This window comes from Mercurialis annua, linkage group LG7, assembly GCF_937616625.2.
Source record: "Mercurialis annua linkage group LG7, ddMerAnnu1.2, whole genome shotgun sequence".
In the NCBI taxonomy this organism is placed as follows: Eukaryota; Viridiplantae; Streptophyta; class Magnoliopsida; order Malpighiales; family Euphorbiaceae; genus Mercurialis; species Mercurialis annua.
This window is the reverse complement of record NC_065576.1, coordinates 5,425,911-5,450,800: the sequence shown is the minus strand read 5'-3', so window position 1 is coordinate 5,450,800 and position 24,890 is coordinate 5,425,911. Positions and strand designations below refer to the sequence as shown.

Below are 24,890 nucleotides of genomic sequence, written 5' to 3'. Positions count from 1 at the left end.
GCTACTTTTTCTATTTTTACGGGACGGAGGAAGTATATAGTTGAAGGGAGGGAGAGAGAAGCTCTTGTTGGAAAAACCGAAAAATAACACCACTATGTAACAGAATTGTTGACTAACTCTTATACCATTTAAGCTTTTATCATTTGAAGTATAGCTCATTAATTTATTTAAATATTTGCATACGGATACGGAACAATCAAATTCAAATTTCATCATTTTATTGTTTTAAATTAATCAAAAAATTATCAATTAACTTCTTTATTTATTGTTCAATCTATAAATTTAGACAAATGAACTAAAATTAATAAACACCAAAAATACATTTAAAAATAAAATTAATTAATGTTACTTACAACACATTTAAATTTTCCGATAAATTAATTATTTGACATAACATCCAATTTTTTTAAATAAAAAGTCTACAATATGATTGTTGACAATTTTCATTTAATTAATTAAATGCATACACTTGTATTTGTTTACATGTAGGGTAAAAAGCAAGCATTTCTAGGAGATACCATACACTTCAAAATCAGCTTTATTACTGCTGATGTTTACAAGCATTTTGAGAAATACCATCATTCTTATCCAAAAAGTACAATGATTTCATTAAGTTAACACTTTATATAATGAAAATCTATCGGATGTTCGATGTTTCGGACGCCAAATTTTATTTTCAGCATTGTAAAATAACACGTTCTTGCGTGTCCATGTCCAAACATTCTGTTTTTCTGTATCAGTGATTGTGCTCATAAACCGACATCAGATTGTAGCACGACGACAACGAACCCAAAAGGCAGTTCCGCCACTTTTGCCGCGACCAACCGCTATTTCTTCATCAATGAAAAACCAGATAAAAAAGGGATCCTTGGTGCTTGGTTCTGTATCATTCTTTTGGCCAAGACTAATCTCTAAAGGTTTCAAAGGTCCAATCTTAATACGAATACACTCAAACACAAATGCCAATATCCTGTTTTTCCATGTAAACTTGCCTTCAAAAGTTAAGCATCCAATTGGCCCAAAATATACACCATTTTCAATTCTCTTCCCCTGAAAATCCAACTGAACATCAATAACTATCTACTAGTGAAGTAACGTAATCAAAAAACAAATCTACAAGTGAAGTAAGATAAACTTACAGTCTCTGCCTTGAAGTGCTTAATATTTCAATTTGGTACCGAAATTTCTTTTCATTTATTTAAGGCCAATTTATTTTTAACTTTTTAGATTAAAATAAGGTGATGCAACAATCGAAGGCGCTGCATCAAATGACAGCTAAGGCTGCAACATATTCTAAAAACATACTCCCTCCGTCCCACTTTAATTGACAAAATTTAGAGTTTTTGGTGTCCTACTCTAATTGACAAAACTAACATAACTATAATTGTATCCTTTATTTTTTCATCTTTACCCTCATTTAAAATTAAACTTTTTATAGAAAAATGGTGAATATTTAATGAGAATTTGACTAATATACTAATAACATTAATTAGCTCCATTATCAATAGAAGGGTATAGGAATAATTTTCTACGTTATTTATTAGTTTGTATTAATTATTGTAATTTAGTTATTTTGTCAATTAGAGTGGGACGGATGAAGTATTTCTTTTGTCGGAGGATGTGGAACCTTCATTCACTAGCTGATTTTATTAAAAAGTAATAAGATACCATAGTCTAAAGTAAAAAATAAAATTTTTCATACTATTTTTATACAAACAAAAGTTTTAGTATTAAATTGAAATATAAAGTAGGAGTTCAATAGAACCATGTTAGGGGAAAATTACAATGAGCTATTTGAATTTTAATTAGTAACCAAATTCAAATCCATCTGAACTATTCAATATCTAGAATCAATCATGAACTCTTAGGAACTGAAACAAAAACATTAATCTAAGCATATCAAGAACAATATTCTTCATTTTCTTCACTAGCTCGAAAGTAGAATTTTAATCAGAAATAAATAAATAAATAAATAAATAAATGTAGCTAAAAAGAACTTACAGCAGCATCAAATCTCTGAACAGCAGTAATAGGGAAGTAGCTTCCTTTCTTCAATTGTTTCTACAATATCAGAAAACAAATAAGAAATATCAATTAACCATAAAAAAAACGATTTATAAATTATCAAACAGGAATAAAAATAATAATAATAATAATAATATGATCAAACCTGAGCAGTGAAAATAAGCATCCAAGTTCTACCAGGTGAGTTCGAGCCACCGAGTTTTTCAAGAAACTCGGAAGAATCAAGTTTAGACTTCTCCATTACAGAAAGTGCAGACAAAACCTTTTCAACCGGAACTTTTCTTGTTTTTGCAGCATTTTTCAGCACTTTCACACTCTCCTCTACCTCCTAATTATCAAATTAACATCAAAAAATGCTCAAATTTCAAAAATTCATAATAGAATTTATCAAGAACTTAAAAAAAGAACATACTGCAGAGATTGTTTGAGCCTGTGATTCTTGTTCGTCTTGTGAAAGAAGAATCGGAGAAGAAGCGGATTGGTCATTCTCATCAAAGGTAGCTCTGGTTTTGACCTTATAGAGTCTAGATCTGAGAGAAAAGGAAGTACCAGTGGACCTGGTAATGGCTTTATGAGGAAATAATGAGGTGCGTTTTAAAGGTTGAGATGAATTTAGAGGTAGTAAGAAAGATAAATAAGAGGATGATGGAGCTGCCTCCATTGTTGTTGTGTTGTTGCTCCATTTATCTTCTTCTGATGGATTATAATTATTTAATAACTTTCCTTATTACTCCAGCCTCTTAAAAATTAAATAAATAATAAATAGTTAATATTAGGGTGGAGATTTTTGCACTCCAAAATTTAATAATTGCACTCCATTTTCACCATTTTAATGAATAAAGGGTCAACGCGCCTCCTGAATTTGTGATATACATTTAATCCAGTTTTAACTTGTTTGAGCAATTAACTCAAAAATTCTTTATTTTTGAGTCAAATAACACCATAATTTATTATTTTATTGTAAAAAATAAATTTAGGATAATTTCATCGCAACAATTAGGAAATTTTTTAATTTTTATTTTGCATTTTTCACCTCCGATTTGTATTTTACGCGTTTTTAAAATACAATTATTGGGTTATCTGACCCGAAAATGAAGCGTTTTGGGGTTAGTTGCTCAAACAAGTTAAAATTGGATTAAATGAGTCTGTGTCTTAAGTTCAGGGGGTGCGTTGACCCTTTGTTCCCATTTTAATTTATAAATTACTATATTGTCCTTAAACATTTATTCTTTTATTATTCTAAAACTGTCTCTTTCTAACACTATTTACTTTTCTAACTTTTAAATTCCATATAATTAATTTAGATTACTAATTTTTAATTCCAATAACTTTACTTATTAATTAATTATCAAAAAAACTTTACTTATTAATTATTTGATTTTATTGTCCATTTATTATAAACTACTATTTCTAAAAAGTATTAACAATTTAATACAAATAAAAATAAAAATTATACATACTTATTTATACAAATATAGGAAAATTAAGACTAATTTATGAAATAAAATAAATGTTCAAAGGTTGAATGAGTATTTAATGACATACATTATCTGTTTAATAGAATGAGTAACAATGTAATTATCTAATTTTTTAAAGATGTTTCTATAAATTTTATATGAATATAGTCTATATCTTTTCTGTAGTTTAAATTTATAATAGCCATATAATATTTATGTATCCTTCATTTTATATATTTATAAATAAATTATAAATATTAAAACAACACCAACTATATAAAATTATATGTAAATCACAAATAACTATAAAATACATAAATAAAGTTTCAAATAACTGAATGTGCTAATTAATTAGCATACGTTAGGAATTTTGGACAAAAAAATTGTAACAAAAATAGTTAGAATTGTAACTATGAAAGCCAAAATAAATGATTTTTAATAAAGGATAATACAAACATCTACACTTATAAATGGAGTGCAATTATAAATTATGGAGTGCAAATATCCCTATCCTTAATATTGTGTTCTTTTTTTAAAATCCAATTTGAAATTACTTGAGTAAACAAAAAAAATTATGATAACTTTTTTTATAAATAAAAATTATGATAATTTTAAGATTATGTTTGGTTCATTTAATAGAATATCATGGAATGGAATTATTCCATAAGAAATGGAATAGCTATTATTTACTTTTTAAGATGAGTAGTTGTTCCACAAAATTATATAATAGCAATTCCATAAAATTACTATTTCATGAATAAAAGTGACAAATAACTATTCAATACGAATTAGTTATTCTATTTCGGACATATTCTATGAACCAAAATATAGTATAATAATTTTTATTACTAATCAAAAGAGGACATGGTATAATTCTTAACTGTCATTCGATAAAGAAATCATATTTAAGGAGTTTGATAATAATTTAATAATATTTTTATTGTATAAATTGAGAAAAGTAAAGAGTTGGTTTTATTATTCACACGAGGACCAAATTATATTCTTTTTTTTTCAAAGCTAATAATTGGATAAATAGCGAAAAATTATAAGGTGATGAAAGTCATATAACAAAGATTAACAATATAATTTTTTAAACTAGACCCAAAAATATTAAAAAACAATTAAGAATATAAGGTAAAAATAATCGAAAAGAAGATAACTTTAAGATGTAAATATTTTCAAATCTTAACACAACGATAAACAAATTTATGTAGAAGCGAGATATCGAATTTTACTACCCATCCGATTTTGCCGACGATCCGCTTGATCCATTGAATTCTATCATTCCGAACATCACCTAAAATAGAACTCACAAGTATAAATTTAAACACATCAAAATTTCTTATCTATACTATATATAAAAGCACGGATGGGAGGAGGGGACATGCAAATTTACCGAATAATCCTTTTCAGTTTAAACTAAATAAAGGTTTTATAGTCATTAACTAATTAGTTATTTAATTAATCACTATTATAATTAAAGTCCTAATTAGAATAGGTAGCTAAATTATATCCAATTTAGTATTTAGTATGTAAAAAATAACTAAATTATCTCCAAATTAGTAGGAATATCTATCTTTTAGTTTGATTGAAATACAAAATTAAAATACTGTATGTTGTCAATATATTATTATTTAAATTTCTATTTTATTATTTTTAAAGATATAAATTAATAAAATCAAGTTAATTATTTAATTTGGGTTATTATAAAATCAAAAAAAATTCAATATGAAAAAAAAAATTATAACCAAATATATTATATTTACTTTTACAAAAATTCTTAACTAATTTAATAGTAATTATAAATAAAAAATTGATATAATTATACTAAATTTACTAATATGTTCATTGACGAGTTACGTTACGAGCCACGTGCATAGCACGTAATGCAAAACTAGTATCATAAAAAGTTTGAATACAAAACTCAAATAAATACTATAAATCTAACCGGAAAAAACCATCCTAAAAAATTATTCAATCATAGGAAACTTCAAAATCAGAGATTTATTGAAGAAAAAAGATAGATAAGGAAGAAAAAAAATGTGGTCTTGGTCGGAAAACCATCTTCTCAAGTTAAAAAATTTAGTAGTAGTTTTTTTTAGAGAGAAGGTAGATAATTATAATTTTTAATATAAAAAGTGGATTGCATTTTTTTCTTTCTAAAAAAATGAATTGATATCATATTTAATATTTACATAAATTATAAAAATTAATTATATTTAAATTAACAAAATATTTTAAAAACATTATTAATGGATAATGGACATATTGTAAGACACCAACGGGCCACTTACAAAGAAAAGGTGTTCCTTTCTAGTCACTTACAAAGAAAGCCCATCGAATCTAAAAGGCCCATAAAAGCCCACAATGAAATCATAACCTCTTTCTCTACACTATTTATACTAGAGGTGGTTAAAAAAAAACCGTTTAACCAAATCGAAGCTAAAAGGTCAAACCAAAAAATATGATTATAAATTTTTAAATTTAAGTTTAATTTTCTAAATTTTTTATAGTTAATTAGTTTGGGTCTAGAATTTGAAATTTTAAGATTACGATCAACCGGTTTATAAGAAATTTATATTTTTAAACATTGTATTTATATAAATATTTAAACATTTAAAATAAAACATGTTTTCTATTTTTATATTTTTATTTGTTAAAAAGATGGAATAGAATTGTAGTGTCGTATTAGACTACAACTTTAATTTAATTCTTTAAAATTCGATTTTTTTTACGGTTATATGATTAAAAACTGCAAACTAAAAATTCAAAAAAGTCTAAATGGGTAACTGGTTAAATAATTTACTGTTTTATATTTTTAATTTTAAAAATTATACTATTGGATCAAATTACAAATAACACTCATAAATGGGTAATCGATTTATGTCCACCCCTAATTTACACCTCATTTGGCACAACTAGTGGAAATTGGCAGTGGCGAAGCATGAATTATATATAGAAGGGGCATAATTTTATTTATCAAAACGATTTGTCATTCGTTTTTTTTTAGACTAAATGATACATCGTTCAATTATTAGATTGTAAATATATCATTTGATCTATTTTTTTAAATAAAACAATCATTATTTTTAAATTATCAACTATATTAATTTTCTATCCATATTTTTACTATAAACTTTTATATTATAAAATATTTTATAGATATTAATAAGTGGTAATTTTTTGAAATACATGTTTTGATAAATTATTTATACTTTTACCTGTCAAGTTTTGATTTTCTTTATATACGAAAAACACCTTTTTTTTAAATTTCACAAATACCTTTTTCGATTGCACAACCCTATTTTTCAGTTTTTAATAATTTATTTTTTTTACAGATTTTTTTCCTGTAATTTTTTTTTATAGTGTAACAATAGTATATATGTATAGTGTTTTTATGGTGTTTTAATAGTGTAAGATTAGTGTATATATAGTATATATAGGATATATATAGTGTATATATAGTGTATTTATAGTGTATTTATGACATTTTGCAGTGTTTTTTGTGCTCTATACCATAAAACACTGCAAATACACCATAAACACTGTAAATGCACCATATATATACTAAAAACAGTAGAAATACACTATAAATACACAAAAAATACACTAAAACGTAAATATATTATAAAATTACTACAAATGCACCATAAATCAATTTGTTCTTTATAAAATCAGTAGCAATAAACAAATCTATGAATAAGAGAAAGACAAAATAAATAATTATATGAATAATAGAACAATTTTATAAACAAAAACTTATAGATTTATAATAATTTATTTAAAAAATATTAAAATCATTACAATAAACCTAATAGATTACACAAATATAAAAACGAGTCGAGAAATTCATAGCGCGAACGGAAGAGGCGAACGGACTAGCGCGAACGGAAAAGACGAACAAAAAAGCGACCTGAAACGACGAAAAATCCATCGGAAGTAGACGGACGAAAGCGCGAACGAAAAATCGAAAGACGAACGAAAAAGTAACCGTAGGAGACAAACTGAAAATCAAACGAAAAAGAGGAAGAAAAGAAGAGATAAATTTGGGAGAGAAGAGAAAAAAAAAGCGGTTATGTAAAAGTTTAATTTAAAATGAAATAAGACTTTTTTTATATAATGGGTATTTTTGGTAAATAAGTTAGCGAATTAGGTAGCGTTGGAAAATAGAAAAAGATGACGTAAATACTTTGCTGGAAACATGTATTTGGAAAATAATCTGTAAATATTAAAAAGTTGATTCACACACACACACACACACACACACACACACACACACACACATATATATATATATATATATATATATATATATATATATATATATATATATATATATATATATATATATATATATATATATATATATATATATATATAAATTTAATATAATTATAGTAATAGAGAAATTCTTAGGTAAACTCAGTCCACCATATCATCTGTGGACTAAACCTATCACATAATGACAGAGAAATTTGAAGGTTTTTTTTAGACAAATCAAACAATTTTCTATTAATATCGAGCAATTGTAAGTGTAAAAATTTAAAAAGAGGATAACCGTTTCTACTGACTTAATATGGAACAGGATGTAAAACTTTAATTTGCAGATCGTCTTATAAAATAATAATAATAAGAGAAAAAAACAAAAATATTCCAAAATAGACCAAATATTACTCAAATAGCCCAAATTCAAAATTTTTACATTCATAACCAAATAAGCTAAAAGTTTACATTTACTAGCCAACCACTATATAATAAACACATGTCACACTTAAAGTCAAACAAAAGTCAAAAAAACGTGTTAACAGCTGTAAAAACGCGTGACAACATGACAGTAACACGTCTGGCACGCGTGTCAGAAAAGCGTGCCAGTCACGCATCAACGCGTGTCAGCATGTTAGAATTATTTAAACATGTATCATTTATGTATCTTTTATGTATTATTAATGTATCAAAATATATTTGCAACTCAATTTCAGTTTTTATGATTTTATTTGGTTAATTAATCAATCAATTTCACTAATTAGGCAATTGTACTAAATTTTTATTATTGGATGAATCTGTTTCAAGTCTTCAAGAACCCAGAAACTTGGATTAGTTAAGGATGTAATTTTGTCATAATGAGTTCTTTAAATAGGGATATTCGAATTAATTTTGTTCATTGAAAATAATGTATTGACGACGTATCTACAATGTATCAGTCTCTCCAAAATTTATTCGTTGAAATTAATTATAACGAGTTGTAGACTGTCTAGAAGTTATAATAAATGATATATCTATAAAGTATTAGCGATATATCAATGTTGTATATATAATGTATCGTTGATGTATCTAATATATATACATAATAACATATACTTAAAAACTGAACCTACTTAAATTTTTGTTAGAGATAGCTAAAAATTTATGGCAGATCAAGCAATATGTTATTAATAAGAGCATATGATTTTAAATTTTATAATCTATGGTGTATCTATAAAATTTATTTCGTTAAAATAATGCAAAAAAATAAAAATGTGGATCTACGATGTATCAGTTGTGTATCTATAATGTATCGGCAATTTATCTACAATGTATCGTTTATGTATCTTTAATGTATCAAAATATATATGTAACTCAATTTCAGTTCTTATAGTTTTATTTGGTTAATGAATCAACCAATTTCACTAATTAAACAATTTTACTAAATTATTTATTATTGGATGAATTTGTTTCAGGTTTCTAAGAACCCAAAAACTTGAATTAGTTAAGGATGTGGTTTTGTCATAATGGGTTCTTTAAATAGGGATATTTGAATTACTTTTGTTTGTAGAAAATAATGCATCGGCGATGTATCTACAATGTATCATTTTCTCCAAAATTTATTCGTTGAAAATAATTATTATGAATTGGAGACTGATTTTAGAAGATATAATAAATTATGTATCTATGATGTATCCACGATGTACGAATGTTGTATGTATAATGTATCGTTTCTGTATCTAATATGTATACATAATAACATGTACATAAAAACTGAACCAACTTAAGTTTTAGTTAGAGACAAATCAAATAATATGTTGTTAATAAGAGCATATGATTGTAAAAAGGCTTAAATGCACAAAAAATCACCAACTTTCGCGTGTTTTTAGTATTTAACATAATAACATATGATGCATCAGCGGTTTATTTAAAATGTATCAGTGGTGTATATATGATGTATCCAATATGTATATACATAATAAACTGAACAAATAACTATATAATGTCTTCATTAAATTTGTCATTAGTTGAAGTTAATCTTACACATATCTAAAAAAACATTTTAGATATATCGTTAATGTATCTAATATGCATACATAATAACATATACATAAAAATTGAATCAAGTTAAATTGTAGTTAGAGATAACTAAAAGTTTAAGACATATCAAGCAATATGTTGTTAATAAGAGAAAATGATTTTAAATTTATAATTTATGATGTATTGACAAAATGTATTTCTTTAAAATAATCAAAAAAGATAAAAATATGTATCTATAATGTATCAGTTGTGTATCAGCGATTTGTATCGATTTATCTACAATGTTTCAGTGGTGTATATATGACGTATTATTAATGTAACAAAAATGAAACTGAATCACAAATTTTGAGATACACTACAACCAAAGAAGAAAAATAAAAAAAGGAAAAGCATTTACAAGTAGAGAAGATATAATAAGAGAGATTTAAATCTATACTAATGATGAATTGCCTGAAGTGGCATATATTCATATATCAAACAACAACAAACAATAGACGAAAACTCAATGAATGGTACACTCAAAGTTACAATACCAAGAATGAATAAATTGGTCCATTGCTCGTGAAACATTTTCTTTTGGAGAAGTTCATAGAGTTCCTAATCTTTATAGCCAGTTGACAAGAAACAGATCCATGTCAAATTCCGTCTTTACCCAATTCTCTACAAGAAAATGCAGCAATTCCGACCACAACCATCTCTATACCGGTTATGGCTACAACAAAAATAGCAAACAGAGGGGCATCATCATCTGAACTGAAGCCAATGATGCAAGTGACACATCTGAAACAAGGGAAAACCAAAAAACCATAGCAAAATTATCAATTTTGATTGATTATATCAAATGGGTCTCAATCGCTGCTAATTAATTTCATTAATTTTGCGAAATCTAGCATTGCGAGCTATTTATAGAATAAATTTTAGGTTAAAAGAACAGTTTTCAGAGAACAAAGTTAGATTTGAGAAGAAAATAGGAGTAACTATTCGGTCTTGCGATTGATTTGAGAAGAAGACGAGAGTAACGACGAAGAAATTTCATAATGAAATGGAAAAATAAGGCATCAAAATCGGAAAAGAGAAGTAGCAGGGGTTTAGAACATGCAATCTTTTATATGCTTGAATTAAACAAGTTGTACACGTGTACAGTGATTAAGGTTGGCTAGGAAAAGTAATAATTTCAAATGTTGAGTCACCAAGAATAAATAGGCAGTGGTTAGGAAATGTAATAAAAAACAGAGATGACTAATTGAGAAAAAAACCAGCGTAAAGCTAATATTTTTGTAATTTTCTCTAATAATAATTACATAACTGTTTTATCATAATAAACTCCAATTCTTCTTCGTCTAATAGAAAACTTACATATACTTCACAAAAAAGACAAACAAACTTTTCATATAGAAGATAACAAAATTTTCATAAAAAAAAAAGCTTAATTCCTTAAAAAAACTCTCACCTTGTATTTTTTTTCGTTTATACCCTGACCTTGTAAAAACACCATTTGTACCCAATTTTGAGTTTTTATGTTTTATCTCTACCCAAAAGCATTAAATAGTACTTTTTTCATTTGAAAAAGAGTTTAAAACAATCCTTCATTTTTAACTTATATACTAATTAGATATTAATATTATTAATAGTACAAAAATACCATCTTCTTCAAAAAAATTAAAAATAATAATAATTTTTTTTAATTTTTTTAAAAAAAATTCCGATAAAATTAAAAATAATAATTTTTTTTTTATAAAATTAAAAAAATTAATTAATTATTTGGATGTATTTGATTATTTTTTAAGTTTAAGGATTTATTTGTATATTTTAAAATAAAAAAAAGTATGTTTTAAACTCTTTTCCAAATGAAAAGAGTACAATTTAATGCTTTTGGGTAGGGATGAAACATAAAAACTTAAAATTGGGTACAAATAGTGTTTTTACAAGGTCAGGGTATAAACGAAGAAAAAGTGTAAGGTGGGGTTTTTTTAAGGAATTAAGCCAAAAAAATATAATCATTGTAATAAATTATCAAAAAAAAAACTAATATAACCTATAAACGATTTCATCTTCAGTATTAAAAGATCTTGATCTATCTCCGATTCTTGATTTGTATATATATTAAAATTGATGCGCTCGTCGATAGATTTATCAATAAAAACAAAAAAGATGAAAAAGTCGGCTAAAGTAATAAATGATTAGACAAAAATAAACTATTAACAACAGTCGAAGTAAACAAAATCTTGACGGCTAAGGTTTTTTATTTAACAGAGAAAAGAGAAAAAAAAAGTTGAGTTCTACATTAGCGTTTGAAGGTTTTTTATAATCATCATATTTATTTTCTTTTCAAAAGACACAAATTGTTTTTGATATTACATTTGATTAGGTTTCTACGTATGTTATATTGTTGATTATTGAATAAATAATCTTCATGTTCCTGCAATGATTACATGTACTGAGTTGAACGCTCTTATTATATGAGCTAATTTATTTATTTCAAAACACATTTAATATTGCTATAAAGTTATAAACAGAAGTCGAGATGCAAAAAACCAAAAAAAAAAGTATATTTTAATTTTTAAATAATTCTTTTGTTTAGAAATATTTATATATAATTAAGTGATAAAACAAACACTAAAATATTATTAGGTGGGGTAAAATATCAATTTAATACTTCCTCCATTCATTTTTAGCTGTCCATTTAGCCAAATGAATTTATCTATATTTAGTTGTCCATTTAGAATTTTAAGATAACATTAGCTATTATCTTTCAAATTTAACCCTACTTAATAAATGACTCTATAACTTAATTTACAAAGCATTCATTACATAGTAGGGGTATATTAGTATTTGCTTCTATATTTAAGACAAAAATCCCACTATTTTAATATGTGTAATTTTGATTAAATGGACAACTAAAAAAGAACGGAGGGAGTAATCAAAATAATATTAAAATTATTAAAACAAAAAGTTCACAATTAATTCATAACCGCAATTTTTTTTTTGTCAAATTTTTCATAAACACAATCAGGTGGTGGAAAAACATTTATCCCTTTTGAATATACACTTTAAACCGTACCGGTCTTCACGCGTTGTTACCGCGTAACGACCCTGCCCTGCCCTGAAGGTCACTTTCTGCCCGCTTAAAATTAATTAACTACAAAATTTTAGTCTCAGCCACTAACCTCGACCATATAAAAATAAGTAAAAGTTTAATGGCGTACTTGTAAGAAGATCTGCACAAATTAAAAAAAATTAAATTGGTAATTAAACAGTTAAACTAAATCAATGAATTTTTTTTAGAGTATTGACTCTGCCAAATGCAGCACCAAAAAAGTAGGAATGAATTGCATTAAAGATCGCGCCATTGCCATTTCTCCTTCCTCTAATTTGCTATTTTTCTGCTCCTCACTCTTAAATCTTAAAACAAAAGTTTAAAAGTTTAAAATTCTCAATTTTATTTTTTCTTGCAGTATTTCCAAGAAATGAACATGGAAGCTTCCTTAAGCTAGCCGAGGGCGCGTTTTTTTTTTATTAATTTTCTTGAAAAGTTTTCTAGTAAGGCGTCTGGTTCCGGTGCTATAAATCTTGTTTTAATTCAACAGTTTTCGAAGTGGTCAATTTTGTGACAAAAAAATGGAGAGTTTTTTGAACGAGAATTTTGATGTGAAAGCCAAACATTCATCGGAGGAGGTGTTACAGAAATGGAGAGATGTGTGTGGATTTGTCAAGAATCCGAAACGAAGGTTTCGATTTACTGCGAATCTTTCCAAGAGATTTGAGGCTGCTGAGATGAGAAAAACTAACCAGGTTCGTATAATTTCTGTTAAACAAGCGAATTTGATGTGTTTTATTTGAGTAGCGATCTAATTTTTGTTGTGTGTTGAATTTGCAGGAGAAATTAAGAATTGCAGTTCTGGTTTCGAAAGCCGCATTTCAATTTATTCAAGGTTAGCTTATTGATATTGTTATAAAATCTTATAGATTGTCATTGTGTAGAGATAATTCTATTTTTGGATTCTCATCCGGATGAGTTAGTTATTTGTATAGTATCAACTTCAATAATTGAAAGGTCTAGAGTTTGATCCTTCGGATTCTCATTTGATTTATTCAATGCATAAAGTTAAGTGTAAAGTAGGCTTGTGCTTGTTCATTCTTCAAACTTAATGCGCGTTCACGTGCGGAAGTGTATTAGAGATAATACTATTGTTGTTGTAGTCTCACTTATCAACTTGAGTTTTGGGTGATGCAATGTAGTTTTTTTTCGTCTGACCATCAGGGGAGTAGCTGGGAATTAAAATTAGGAGGTGCAAAATATACTATTTTTAAAAAATATTTCGCCCCCTTACCATACATGTGGCTCCGCCACTGCTGACCACTAATAATGATGTGTTTGCAGGTGTCTCTCCAAGTGACTATGTTGTACCTGCAGATGTAAAGGCTGCTGGTTACGACATTTGTGCTGATGAGTTAGGATCCATTGTCGAAGGCCATGATGTGAAGAAGCTAAACTTTCATGGTGGGGTTAATGGTATTGCAGAAAAGCTCTGCGCTTCAACTGAAAAAGGGCTTACTGCAGATACTGATCTTTTGACTGGTCGACAAGAGCTTTTTGGAATCAATAAATTTGCTGAGAGTGAAGTTAAAAGTTTCTGGATATTTGTATGGGAAGCCCTTCAAGACATGACTCTTATGATACTTGGTGTTTGTGCATTTGTGTCTTTACTAGTTGGCATTGCAACAGAAGGATGGCCAAAAGGGGCTCATGACGGTCTTGGAATTGTTGCTAGTATCTTGTTGGTTGTGTTTGTCACCGCAACAAGTGATTATCGTCAATCTTTACAATTCAAGGATCTGGACAAGGAGAAGAAAAAGATTACTGTTCATGTCACCAGAAGTGGATTTAGGCAGAAATTGTCCATATATGATTTGCTTCCTGGTGATATTGTACATCTTGCCATTGGAGACCAAGTCCCGGCGGACGGCCTTTTTGTGTCAGGATTTTCTGTATTAATCGATGAGTCGAGTTTGACTGGGGAAAGTGAACCAGTAATGGTGAGCTCAGAAAATCCTTATATGCTTTCTGGAACGAAGGTGCAAGACGGATCGTGCAAAATGTTGATTACTACTGTTGGGATGAGAACCCAATGGGGTAAACTGATGGCAACTCTTAGTGAAGGAGGAGATGATGAAACTCCATTGCAGGTAAAATTGAATGGAGTTGCAACCATAATTGGCAAAGTCGGTCTTGCCTTTGCTGTAGTGACTTTTGCAGTATTGGTCCAAGGACTATTTAGCCGTAAGTGGAACGATGGGTCTCACTGGAGTTGGTCTGGAGATGAAGCATTGGAGATGCTTGAATATTTTGCAATTGCAGTCACGATTGTTGTCGTTGCAGTTCCAGAGGGTCTGCCTCTGGCTGTGACATTGAGCCTTGCCTTTGCTATGAAAAAGATGATGAATGATAAAGCCCTTGTTCGGCATCTAGCAGCTTGTGAGACTATGGGATCAGCAACCACTATCTGCAGTGATAAAACCGGGACCCTCACTACTAATCGCATGACTGTTGTGAAATCATGTATTTGCATGAATGCCAGGGAATTAGGCCAGGCTGATAAAGTTGCAAGCTTGTGTTCTGAAATTCCTAATTCTACTCTCAAGCTTCTGCTACAATCAATCTTTAACAACACTGGAGGTGAAGTTGTGGTTAGTAAAAACGGCAAACTTGAGATATTGGGAACACCAACTGATAGTGCTATATTGGAGTTTGGCTTGTCTCTAGGTGGAGATTTCCAAAAGGAACGGGAAGCAGTCAAGCTTGTTAAAGTTGAGCCTTTTAACTCAACGAAGAAGCGAATGGGAATATTAGTTGAGCTCCCTGAAGGAGGTTTACGAGCACACACTAAAGGTGCTTCCGAAATAGTTTTAGCTGCCTGTGACAAGGTGATCAATTCCGATGGTGAAGTTATTGCCCTAGATGAAACATTAATAAACCATCTCAAGGTTACTATAGATCAGTTTGCTAGTGAGGCACTTAGAACTCTATGCCTTGCCTATATGGATATGGAAAGTGGATTTTCCGCAAATGATCCTATACCACTTTCCGGGTTTACTTGCATAGGAATTGTGGGTATTAAAGATCCAGTTCGTCCTGGTGTCAAGGAGTCTGTTGCACTCTGCCGTTCAGCAGGCATCACAGTAAGAATGGTCACAGGAGATAATATAAATACTGCAAAGGCTATTGCTAGAGAATGTGGCATTCTCACTGATGATGGTATAGCCATTGAAGGTCCAGAATTTAGAGAGAAGAAACTTGATGAGTTACTTGAACTAATTCCCAAAATTCAGGTTATTTTCTATTTTCTTATACATCAGATTTAATGACAGTAATTAGGTTTATCAGTTTGCAGAAGAATATTTTGTGCTATAACTCAAAAATTTAATTCATTTATAGGTGATGGCTCGATCTTCACCTCTAGACAAGCATACACTGGTGAAACATTTGCGAACTACATTAGGTGAAGTGGTTGCAGTGACTGGAGATGGAACCAATGATGCCCCAGCTCTTCATGAAGCAGATATTGGTCTAGCAATGGGCATTGCTGGAACTGAGGTGAGTTTATCCTGTCATATTGCAGTATGCATCTTACTGTATTCGACAAATTATGTGCATTAACAATAATGACCAGCTCCCCAACCTTTTAATTTAGTTTAAATTTCATTTTTGACCTGATTTACAATGTTGAGAATTCTTCTTCAGTTTTATTATACCACTGGAACTTATGTTCTGAGTTTAAGCCATTGGTTAATGTCATGACGAGAGAACATTAGAACTCAATGCATCTTCTTCGAAAATTTGATGGCATCACAGAATCTAAAAGAAATTAGGCCGGTGGGGCTGTAGTCATCATGACTCATGATCAAAACATGAGTAGAAAGGACTGTCTCTACAGAATAGACAGCTTTTCTACCTCTTAATATTCGTAAATGACATAACTCTAAATCATAAATGCATATTCTGACTAGTTGATTTGAAAATTTCAGGTGGCTAAAGAGAGTGCTGATGTCATAATTTTAGATGATAACTTCTCTACTATCGTAACAGTGGCCAAATGGGGACGCTCAGTTTACATAAATATTCAAAAATTTGTTCAGTTCCAGCTGACTGTTAATATTGTTGCATTGATTGTAAACTTTTCTTCAGCCTGTTTGACAGGTAAGAAAGTTCTTAAATTTTCTACATTGTTACGCATGATTATTCTAGATCTCTACGTCTTCCTACTATAATACTGATGCTTGTGGCCGAACTATACATTAGGGACTGCTCCGCTGACTGCTGTTCAGCTTTTATGGGTGAACATGATTATGGATACCCTGGGAGCTCTTGCACTTGCAACAGAGCCTCCAAATGATGAACTCATGAAGCGTACACCAGTTGGAAGGAAAGGGAATTTTATCAGTAATGTCATGTGGAGGAATATCCTAGGCCAATCTTTGTATCAGTTTATGGTGATATGGCATCTCCAAGCAAATGGGAAGGCAATGTTTAATCTTGAAGGCGCAAATTCTGATCTAGTCCTGAATACTCTTATATTCAACTCATTCGTCTTCTGTCAGGTAAGAATTTCTAAGATTCTGATCCGTTTTGTATATAAATTCCGCAAGATTTACAGGTCATTTTAGTATGCCTGTTATTTGTTTCTGCAGGCTTTCAATGAGATAAGCTCGCGAGAGATGGAGGAAATCAATGTCTTCAAAGGCATACTAGACAATTATGTATTTGCTGTTGTTCTTGCTTGCACCGTCTTTTTCCAAATCATAATTGTAGAATTCTTGGGTACATTTGCAAATACGACGCCTCTCACTTGCACTCAGTGGTTTGTCAGTGTATTCATCGGCTTTCTAGGCATGCCAATTGCTGCTGGCTTAAAAATGATCCCAGTTTAAAGTATCTTCAAGGGATGCCCTCTATCAAATCGCATCCGGAAATGTAAGTTTTGTTAACTGGCTTTAAGGTTGCATCTTCTTGTGATGGAGGATACATGAAGTAATGGCAATCTTATGACTTCTTTTGGCTCGTCTTTCGGACCAAAGAATAGAGAAATTAGTAACATCAGAAAGTACAATTATCCAAAACAAGGGTTTGTAGGATTCCCAATTTTGTTTTTTGTTTTTGGGGTTTGACATTAACATTTTCTTAGCAGTCTAAGAAAATGCTGCAAATTTCTCATGCATTTTGTAGATGAAATTAAAGTTTTTAGGCTTTATGTAAGACTGTTTATATTCTGCAGTCATGTAAAGAATCATATTTATTGACTCTTTATTTTAACTTAATGTAGTTACAAATTCCTTCATTTTTGTAGTATTTTGATTAGTTTGGTCTTGAATGAGCCTCTTTCTAATTGGAAATGCTGAAATGCGGACCCTAAATGAGAAAGGGGAAAACAATATGTTTTTTGCAAAAATGTATTATAAATATAAAGCTTGAAAGTTTCAGAAACGTTTTCAAAAATCAAATCGGCTTTTTCATCAGAAACCATGAAAAGAAGATTCAGTAATATGGCTTCTTCAATTAAAAAAAGAAGATTCTGATACTTTTTGTATCTATTTGCAGCTAGCAAGATCTGATAAACAGTAGACTTTTACCTGTAGGATTTTAATCTGATAAATTCGTTGAAGATGGAGGAAATAAATGTCTTTAGATGCATTCTTGAGAGCTTAGTTTTTGAAATAATTTTTATCAACTTCACCTCTCGATGGAATTTAGGCATGCCAGTAAAAGCCGATACTTCTATTCATAAATATGAGATATTTACTACATGACAGGAGCAACCAATGTTGTTTGGCGCCTACAAAATCCTTCTGAAATTACGTCTGTCGAATCAATGCGTAATATGAGTTAAATCTTCTGAAAATGGCCTTCACTTGCTCTAAGACGGTCTCAGGTTTAATTCTCTCTGATTTTCTGCTTTTGCTATACATAGAAACATATGTTCACGGGATTCTGTTCTTGAACTTGTTCAGTAAACTCTAAAAAGTCTATCTATTCTTCTTCCATCACAGTAAACCTCCCAGTTTCATAGACATGGTACAACCAAACAGGTTGAAGCAATGCACGGGCACTGTTTAATTTCTGCCTTTCATCTTCATCACTTTGTTCTTCAATTTCCTTCTCGATCTGAGGGAAGAGTTCCGGTAGAGAATTCAACATCATATCGAGTTCATTCCATTCTCTGTCTTCTTCGCCAACTAACTTCACGCATACAAAGTGTAGCAGTCCTAATACCAATCCGGAATCCTTCCTTTCAAGGCCAACGATAGAGTAAGTCAAGAAAATCGCCCCAACTGCATCGAGTACCTTCATATTTCCCTTCGATACTGTAATTACCGTTTCAATGAAATTCTTAAATACCGGAAATTCACCGGGTTCTGAAACTTTGTCATCCTCCTCTTCGAGGCCACCTTTGCTAATCTCGATGAGCTCCGTCTTTGATAAAATTAAAGGCCATGATGGAAAATGAAGCTTTACGCGAGATAATGCGGAGAGGAACGTGGTTTCAGATGGAGTTTGTTTAAGTATGCATCCGGATCCCAACCCAAGAATCAAATCAGGAAGCCAAACTTTTGCTGCTGCGGCAAGACGAGCAGCAAAAGCAGAACCCAAGTAGAATTCAGCTGAGGTGATTAAGTCAAGCATATCATTGGCAAGATCAGAAGTTTCAGGTGGAGGTTGTGTATCTTCATTCGCGGCTTTAAGGATGAGACTGAGTAACTTGGCTGCATAAGTGAAAGAGCTTTTCAAACACAGAACAAGTTCTTTCAAATGATCCTCCTTAAATTGCACTCTTTCACCAGATAGCTTCCCCAAGGCAAAGATGACATGTTTGATGTATGAAGATGTAAAGCCCAAGCACCTTCCGTGACTGTTTGAAAGAAATCCCACATCTGTGGAATCGACAATGAACTTGAGCACACAAGTAAGCATCTTCACCTTATTTATCAATATTTTCTCTTTATCAAGAAGTGATCCTGCAGAAACGACAAAGGCAGCCAACTGCTTTGTTAATACAGTAAAATGAGAATTCTTTTTCTGTATCAAAATGACAGAAATGTTTAAGATTGGTGGTTAAAGATTATGGTAATGATATTCTTTTTGAGAATGCATTCCGGCCATTAAGTAAACAGCTAAATAAAAACACTAAACTGCAGTTCATTAAGCAATAAATTACTAGCATCTAAGTAATTGCTCACCTTCATCTTTCGTCGCAGAGGGATCATTTTGAGGATCCTTTTGCTTGTCTTTGTTACGAAGGACCCTCTTGCTTTTTTGTGTGGAGTCTGTAGGTGAACTACTAACGATATCATCTGCTGCTAGCAGCTTCTCAATACAATTAAGCAGGTGATCTGCTGTCTCATCAAGTACTGTTGGCTGAAAATAAAATTTGAAGGATAAGAGCGCATCAGTAACAATATTCTTGCTTTAAAAAAAGTATAAGGATATAATGAAAGCCTGTTCAGGATTGGCTTGGTTAGAAGTTATAAATATTACATTTTAATTGTTTTTGAATTCAAAACTTCTTTTTCCAAATCATTGTAGCAAATATTTTACCTTTTTTTTCCCTTAAACAGCAGTTGTCAAAAACTGAAATACATTGACAAAAAAACAAAGTTCTTTTGAGAAAATTCTTTGTCAAATCTCAATCACGGAAAAATCTCGCACAATTTATATGTCAGAGTAGCTTTTCTGTAGAGAGATTGTATTAAAGAAAGCAAGGGCTTTAATATGAAAAGGAGAAAGTTGGAAAAACAAGAACTTACCTCTGTAATTGATGAAGACTCATTTCTACCGTTCTTCTTCTTACCACATTCATCAGCATTAACCTTTACATTTTGGAGAGTCATATGCATGGCAAGAGCTGTATATGCTGATACAGGAGACGAGTCCACGAATTCGCAGCGAATACACTGGCTAATGGTAACTTCTGAAATAACTTTTAAAGCAAGGAAGGAAGGCTCTAGAGCTGGAGATTCAAGTATAGCTTTCCTGGCGTCCTCAAAAGCAAGCAAGTCTTTTATTTGCCAGGCTATTCCGAGAGAAACTAAATAATCATCCTCAAAGCTGGCTGCAGAATTTCCAGTTGTGTGTTTCCACTTTGCTGAAATTTTGACTGCAGACTTACATTTCTTCCTTTTTAGAGGCGAAATTCTCTGATTGGGGATTTCAACACCGAATTTAATATGACACCGATAGGCAGTTTTTTGTAAAAGCTTTGTTAGAGTATGTATCATGTCATCAAAAGTATCACAAGATAGCATCAATTTGTGGGCAGACCTCACTTCATCTTGCAATTCCATATTCTCAGATATTCCACTACAATTAGTTATGACATTCATACATTCTTCAACAAGCACAGAAATATCCTCAGGAGAAATGACTGAAAATATCTTGAGTAAAGAAGATTGAGCACACCTAGTTGATACAGCAGAAAATAGGCTCTTTACTTTTCCACCAGAAAATAACTCTTTAAGGGCATTCTTGTAACATGGCTCACCCGCTAGAATGCTGCAAAGATGGGAAGCAGCAGCAAGTAAACCTTCATTTTGATCTGCATTCAACTTATCATCTGATAATACCAAACTTATCAACGCTCTGGCAAGTTCCATGAACGGCTTAAGAGATGCCCCATCCGATACAGCAAATTCACAGAATCTTGCACCAGCCATGGGAGACCTTTTTATAAGAGTAACACAGCGATTGCATGCCTCTTCAATGGTTACTTTGGAGGGGAAGTACGATGGCATAAGCAAATTTGTTATCTTCTGAGCAACCTTTGGTTGATCATTTGCCAGAGTTGATAACAATACATCTATATCTACAACCTAAAAATGCAGGATCAGAAAAGGTCAGCCAAAAGAGACAGATTAAAAAATAAAATACAATGAGAAAATGATGGTAGAGGAGATCTCTTATTCTCAGTACCTTATTAAACTGGAATGTTGGAATATCTCTTATAAGAAGGAGGAGATCCATGAGAGCAACACGAATGGACATATTATTATCAGAAATCATATGCGCCAATCTTTTTAGAAGCACTTTCAAGATTTCATGAGATTGTGGATTTCCAAGCAAATAAACAATGCCATTCAATGTGGATATTCTGACCTCATTGCATATATCATGTGACATGTCATTGAAAACCTTTGTAAGTATCTTTGTAATGGTTGGTGAAGGGATAATTTCCCAAAATAAATGAAGAATACGGCAACAACCTTCCACTGCAACAACTCTCACATCTGGACAATCATCCATGAGCAATCTCTCTAACAAAAAGAATTGTTTCTCAAGTAATGTGTCCTTAACTTCTTTCGTCACATCAGGATCTTCAAGAGGAAAGAAATCTAAAAGTAAATGCAATGAATTGAGGCGAACATTTGAATTTGCAACCTGTCAGGAAAGCACACTCAATACTTGATAATTCTCCTTGAATGAAAATACATTAAATGCATTTTAGTTGCTATAAAAGTTGCAACAAAAATAGTTCCAGACTCTTAACTACACAATTTAAGCCTCCATTAAGCAAGATCATTAACTTAGAGCTTCTTTATATCAATCAAAGCCATATGTTAAGCAATCACTGACCTAAAACTACAAACACAATCAAACCTTTGAACAATTGAATCAAGCTTCATCCAATTCAATTGTACATGTCATTCTTACTAGCACAGCAAAATTCAATATGAATAATACACAAGAGAAATCGACTTACCTGCAGCGAACGAAATATAATTGGCTCAGCAAGCCGGAAAAGTAATTTCTCAACACCATCAGTAATCCTTTGACTAACAAAACCACCCAAAACCCTCCTAATCGAAGCAGCTAGAACACCCGAATTCGAGTAAATTGCAGCCTCAATTAAACCTAGTAAAAACCCATTCTCAATCTCATCCTTTAACTCCCCATTAACCCCTTTCCAAACCCTAACTAAAATCTCCCCATACGCCTCCAAAATCGACTTCCTTCCAAACGGAATCTGTGACTTAATCATAGCTAAAGCCTCCTTCAATAATTGCATACTCAATCCGAAATAAAACGCTATAAACCGCCTCCCATCCTCTGTTTTAAGAAACAGAGGAGCAATCACACACCTTATTAACAATAATTTTAAATCCTCTATACTCTCATCTTCAAAATCAAATAAATTTAAAGCATCACGCAATGCATAAACCCTATGCACATCAACCTTCCTTTTCGAAGTCAGTGATCTCGAAACAATAAAAGGAATAAACTGCGAAATTAACATCTCCCTACCTTCTATATTTTCTTTCCAATAAAACTCACATAAATTAGCTATTTCTAACGACAAGTTTGAATCCAACTCGAAAAGTACTAAATTATCATGAAATAACTGAACACCAGGCAATAATTCAGACTGAGAAAACGCCTTTTTCGGATGCGAAACGCATAAATAAGCAACGTGTGCAAGAATTTGAAGCTTGTGAATGAGTTCTTGTTTCTCATTGGATTCATTTTTAGGTGGAGAAGGTTCGCTAATTCGCGACGATCTACGGCGTTTTAGCGGAGGGGATTTTTCAGGGTTCGGAGAGGGAGAAGAGGGATGTTCTAGAAGATTCTGGAAAGAAACGATTGAATTAGAAATAGAATTATGGAGTGAAGAAGGGAGAGAAGTTGAGAGTAATGAAGAGTTTGAAATGCTGTGAATTAGGGTTTTGAGTGACGATTTTGACGATTTGAAATTGAGCTTCGTCGCCGAGGAAATGAATTCCTCCGCCGAGGAGGATTTAAGAGAAGTGCGTAATCTTTTCTGCATTTTTAAAGAGTGAATTTGAATTCTGGAATTAATTTCCTCTTTGAAATGTATGGAAGAAGAGGGAAATAGAAAAAAGAGACAGCAATAAACTATGTGACTGTGACGAATGATAAAATGACGGACACGTAAAAATCGTTGAAATTGTTTATCTCTGTCTTGTTGTGCGAGTTAGATTGGCTTGTGTTTCAGAATGTTGGTTTGTTCTGTAGCTTTAAGTCTTTGAAATTCAAATGGAGTTTCGGCGCTTTCTCATGGGCTGGACTTTCAAGTTCATAAGCTTAACAAAAGCCCATCTAATGAATAAGGGATTTGGCCCATCGCTTGGATCCATTCTTGTATTTCCCTTTTTTCCCTTTTTAGCATATTACATATACTTTACAATAAATAATATTTATCTACTTGATGTATAAAATACATACTACTATCGAATTAATGATCAATATAATATATTAACCAAATTGAATTGCTACAATTTTATTTTTCTAAAGTGAAAAAAATTAAAAATATTTATCACAATCTTTAGCTCAAAAATGTAATTGTTCTATATAATAAAATTATTCATTTACAAATATTTTTTTTTATTTTTTGAATCTTAATGATTATTCTCTAAATTAACTATCGATTGATATCTTGTTACTTGGTTACTAAGTTAAGGAATGGGCTACATTGAAAGCACCTTAATTTATCACCAAAATCATAAAAAAAATTGAAAAAAGGGAGGAAAAAATCATCACTATAAACTAGGAAATTATGCATCAATGCAATTGAGTGAAAGAATTATTTGTGGGGAAATAATTTGATGTTTTGTCACTCAAATATGACATGTGGTAAGATCAAATTGAGGAGGCATACATGTTTACCCCACAATGTACCTAATGATATCAACAACCTTGATAATATTTTCTTGCTTTTGAAGGGACAATGAGTTTGGGGGTATTCATGGTTTTTAAGGGACAAAAAAGGTAAAAACTAATGTAGCATGTAAAAGCTTATGCTATAAGTAAACTATATAAAAATCAAATTAAAAATTATAATAATCATCAAGAAGTGCATTATTCCAACAAGAGCTTGATTTCCAATGAGAAAAATTGGTTATGTCACTCATGGTCAAATCTTAACTTTTTTTTGGACACACTCTTACATTTTCCAACTTGGCAAAATGTCCTTTATTATTATTTATTTATTTTTTTGCAAAACAAGAGAAATGATTATTTTTTCCAACATAACAACACAACTATACTCAGTAGTACTCACCATTTGATGTGGATGTTGATGTGGCCCATTCACAAATTTGAGCATCACAATGTTTAAAATG

At 30.8% G+C, this 24,890-nt stretch overlaps 3 protein-coding genes across 3 annotated transcripts; 1 reads left to right on the top strand and 2 right to left on the bottom strand.

Annotated features, from left to right (window-relative positions):
• Positions 1–520: 520 nt before the first annotated feature.
• Positions 521–2,729, bottom strand: LOC126655655 (uncharacterized). The gene is made up of 4 exons (XM_050349901.2): positions 2,438–2,729; positions 2,171–2,353; positions 2,002–2,061; positions 521–1,050 (listed from the first exon to the last, which is right to left on the bottom strand). Exons 1-4 carry the CDS (start codon positions 2,684–2,686, stop codon positions 763–765), a joined length of 780 nt encoding a protein of 259 aa, XP_050205858.1. The 5' UTR covers positions 2,687–2,729; the 3' UTR covers positions 521–762.
• A 10,282-nt stretch (positions 2,730–13,011) lies between these two features.
• On the top strand, positions 13,012–18,100 carry LOC126655641 (calcium-transporting ATPase 2, plasma membrane-type). Its single transcript, XM_050349884.2, has 7 exons — positions 13,012–13,556; positions 13,642–13,696; positions 14,146–16,094; positions 16,201–16,359; positions 16,791–16,962; positions 17,065–17,363; positions 17,454–18,100. The coding sequence occupies exons 1-7, from the start codon at positions 13,383–13,385 to the stop codon at positions 17,691–17,693; spliced, it is 3,048 nt and encodes a 1,015-aa protein (XP_050205841.1). The 5' UTR covers positions 13,012–13,382; the 3' UTR covers positions 17,694–18,100.
• A 416-nt stretch (positions 18,101–18,516) lies between these two features.
• Positions 18,517–23,679, bottom strand: LOC126655640 (uncharacterized). Its single transcript, XM_050349883.2, has 5 exons — positions 22,514–23,679; positions 21,727–22,191; positions 20,565–21,626; positions 19,998–20,175; positions 18,517–19,775 (listed from the first exon to the last, which is right to left on the bottom strand). Exons 1-5 carry the CDS (start codon positions 23,573–23,575, stop codon positions 18,790–18,792), a joined length of 3,753 nt encoding a protein of 1,250 aa, XP_050205840.1. The 5' UTR covers positions 23,576–23,679; the 3' UTR covers positions 18,517–18,789.
• Between the last annotated feature and the right edge of the window lie 1,211 nt (positions 23,680–24,890).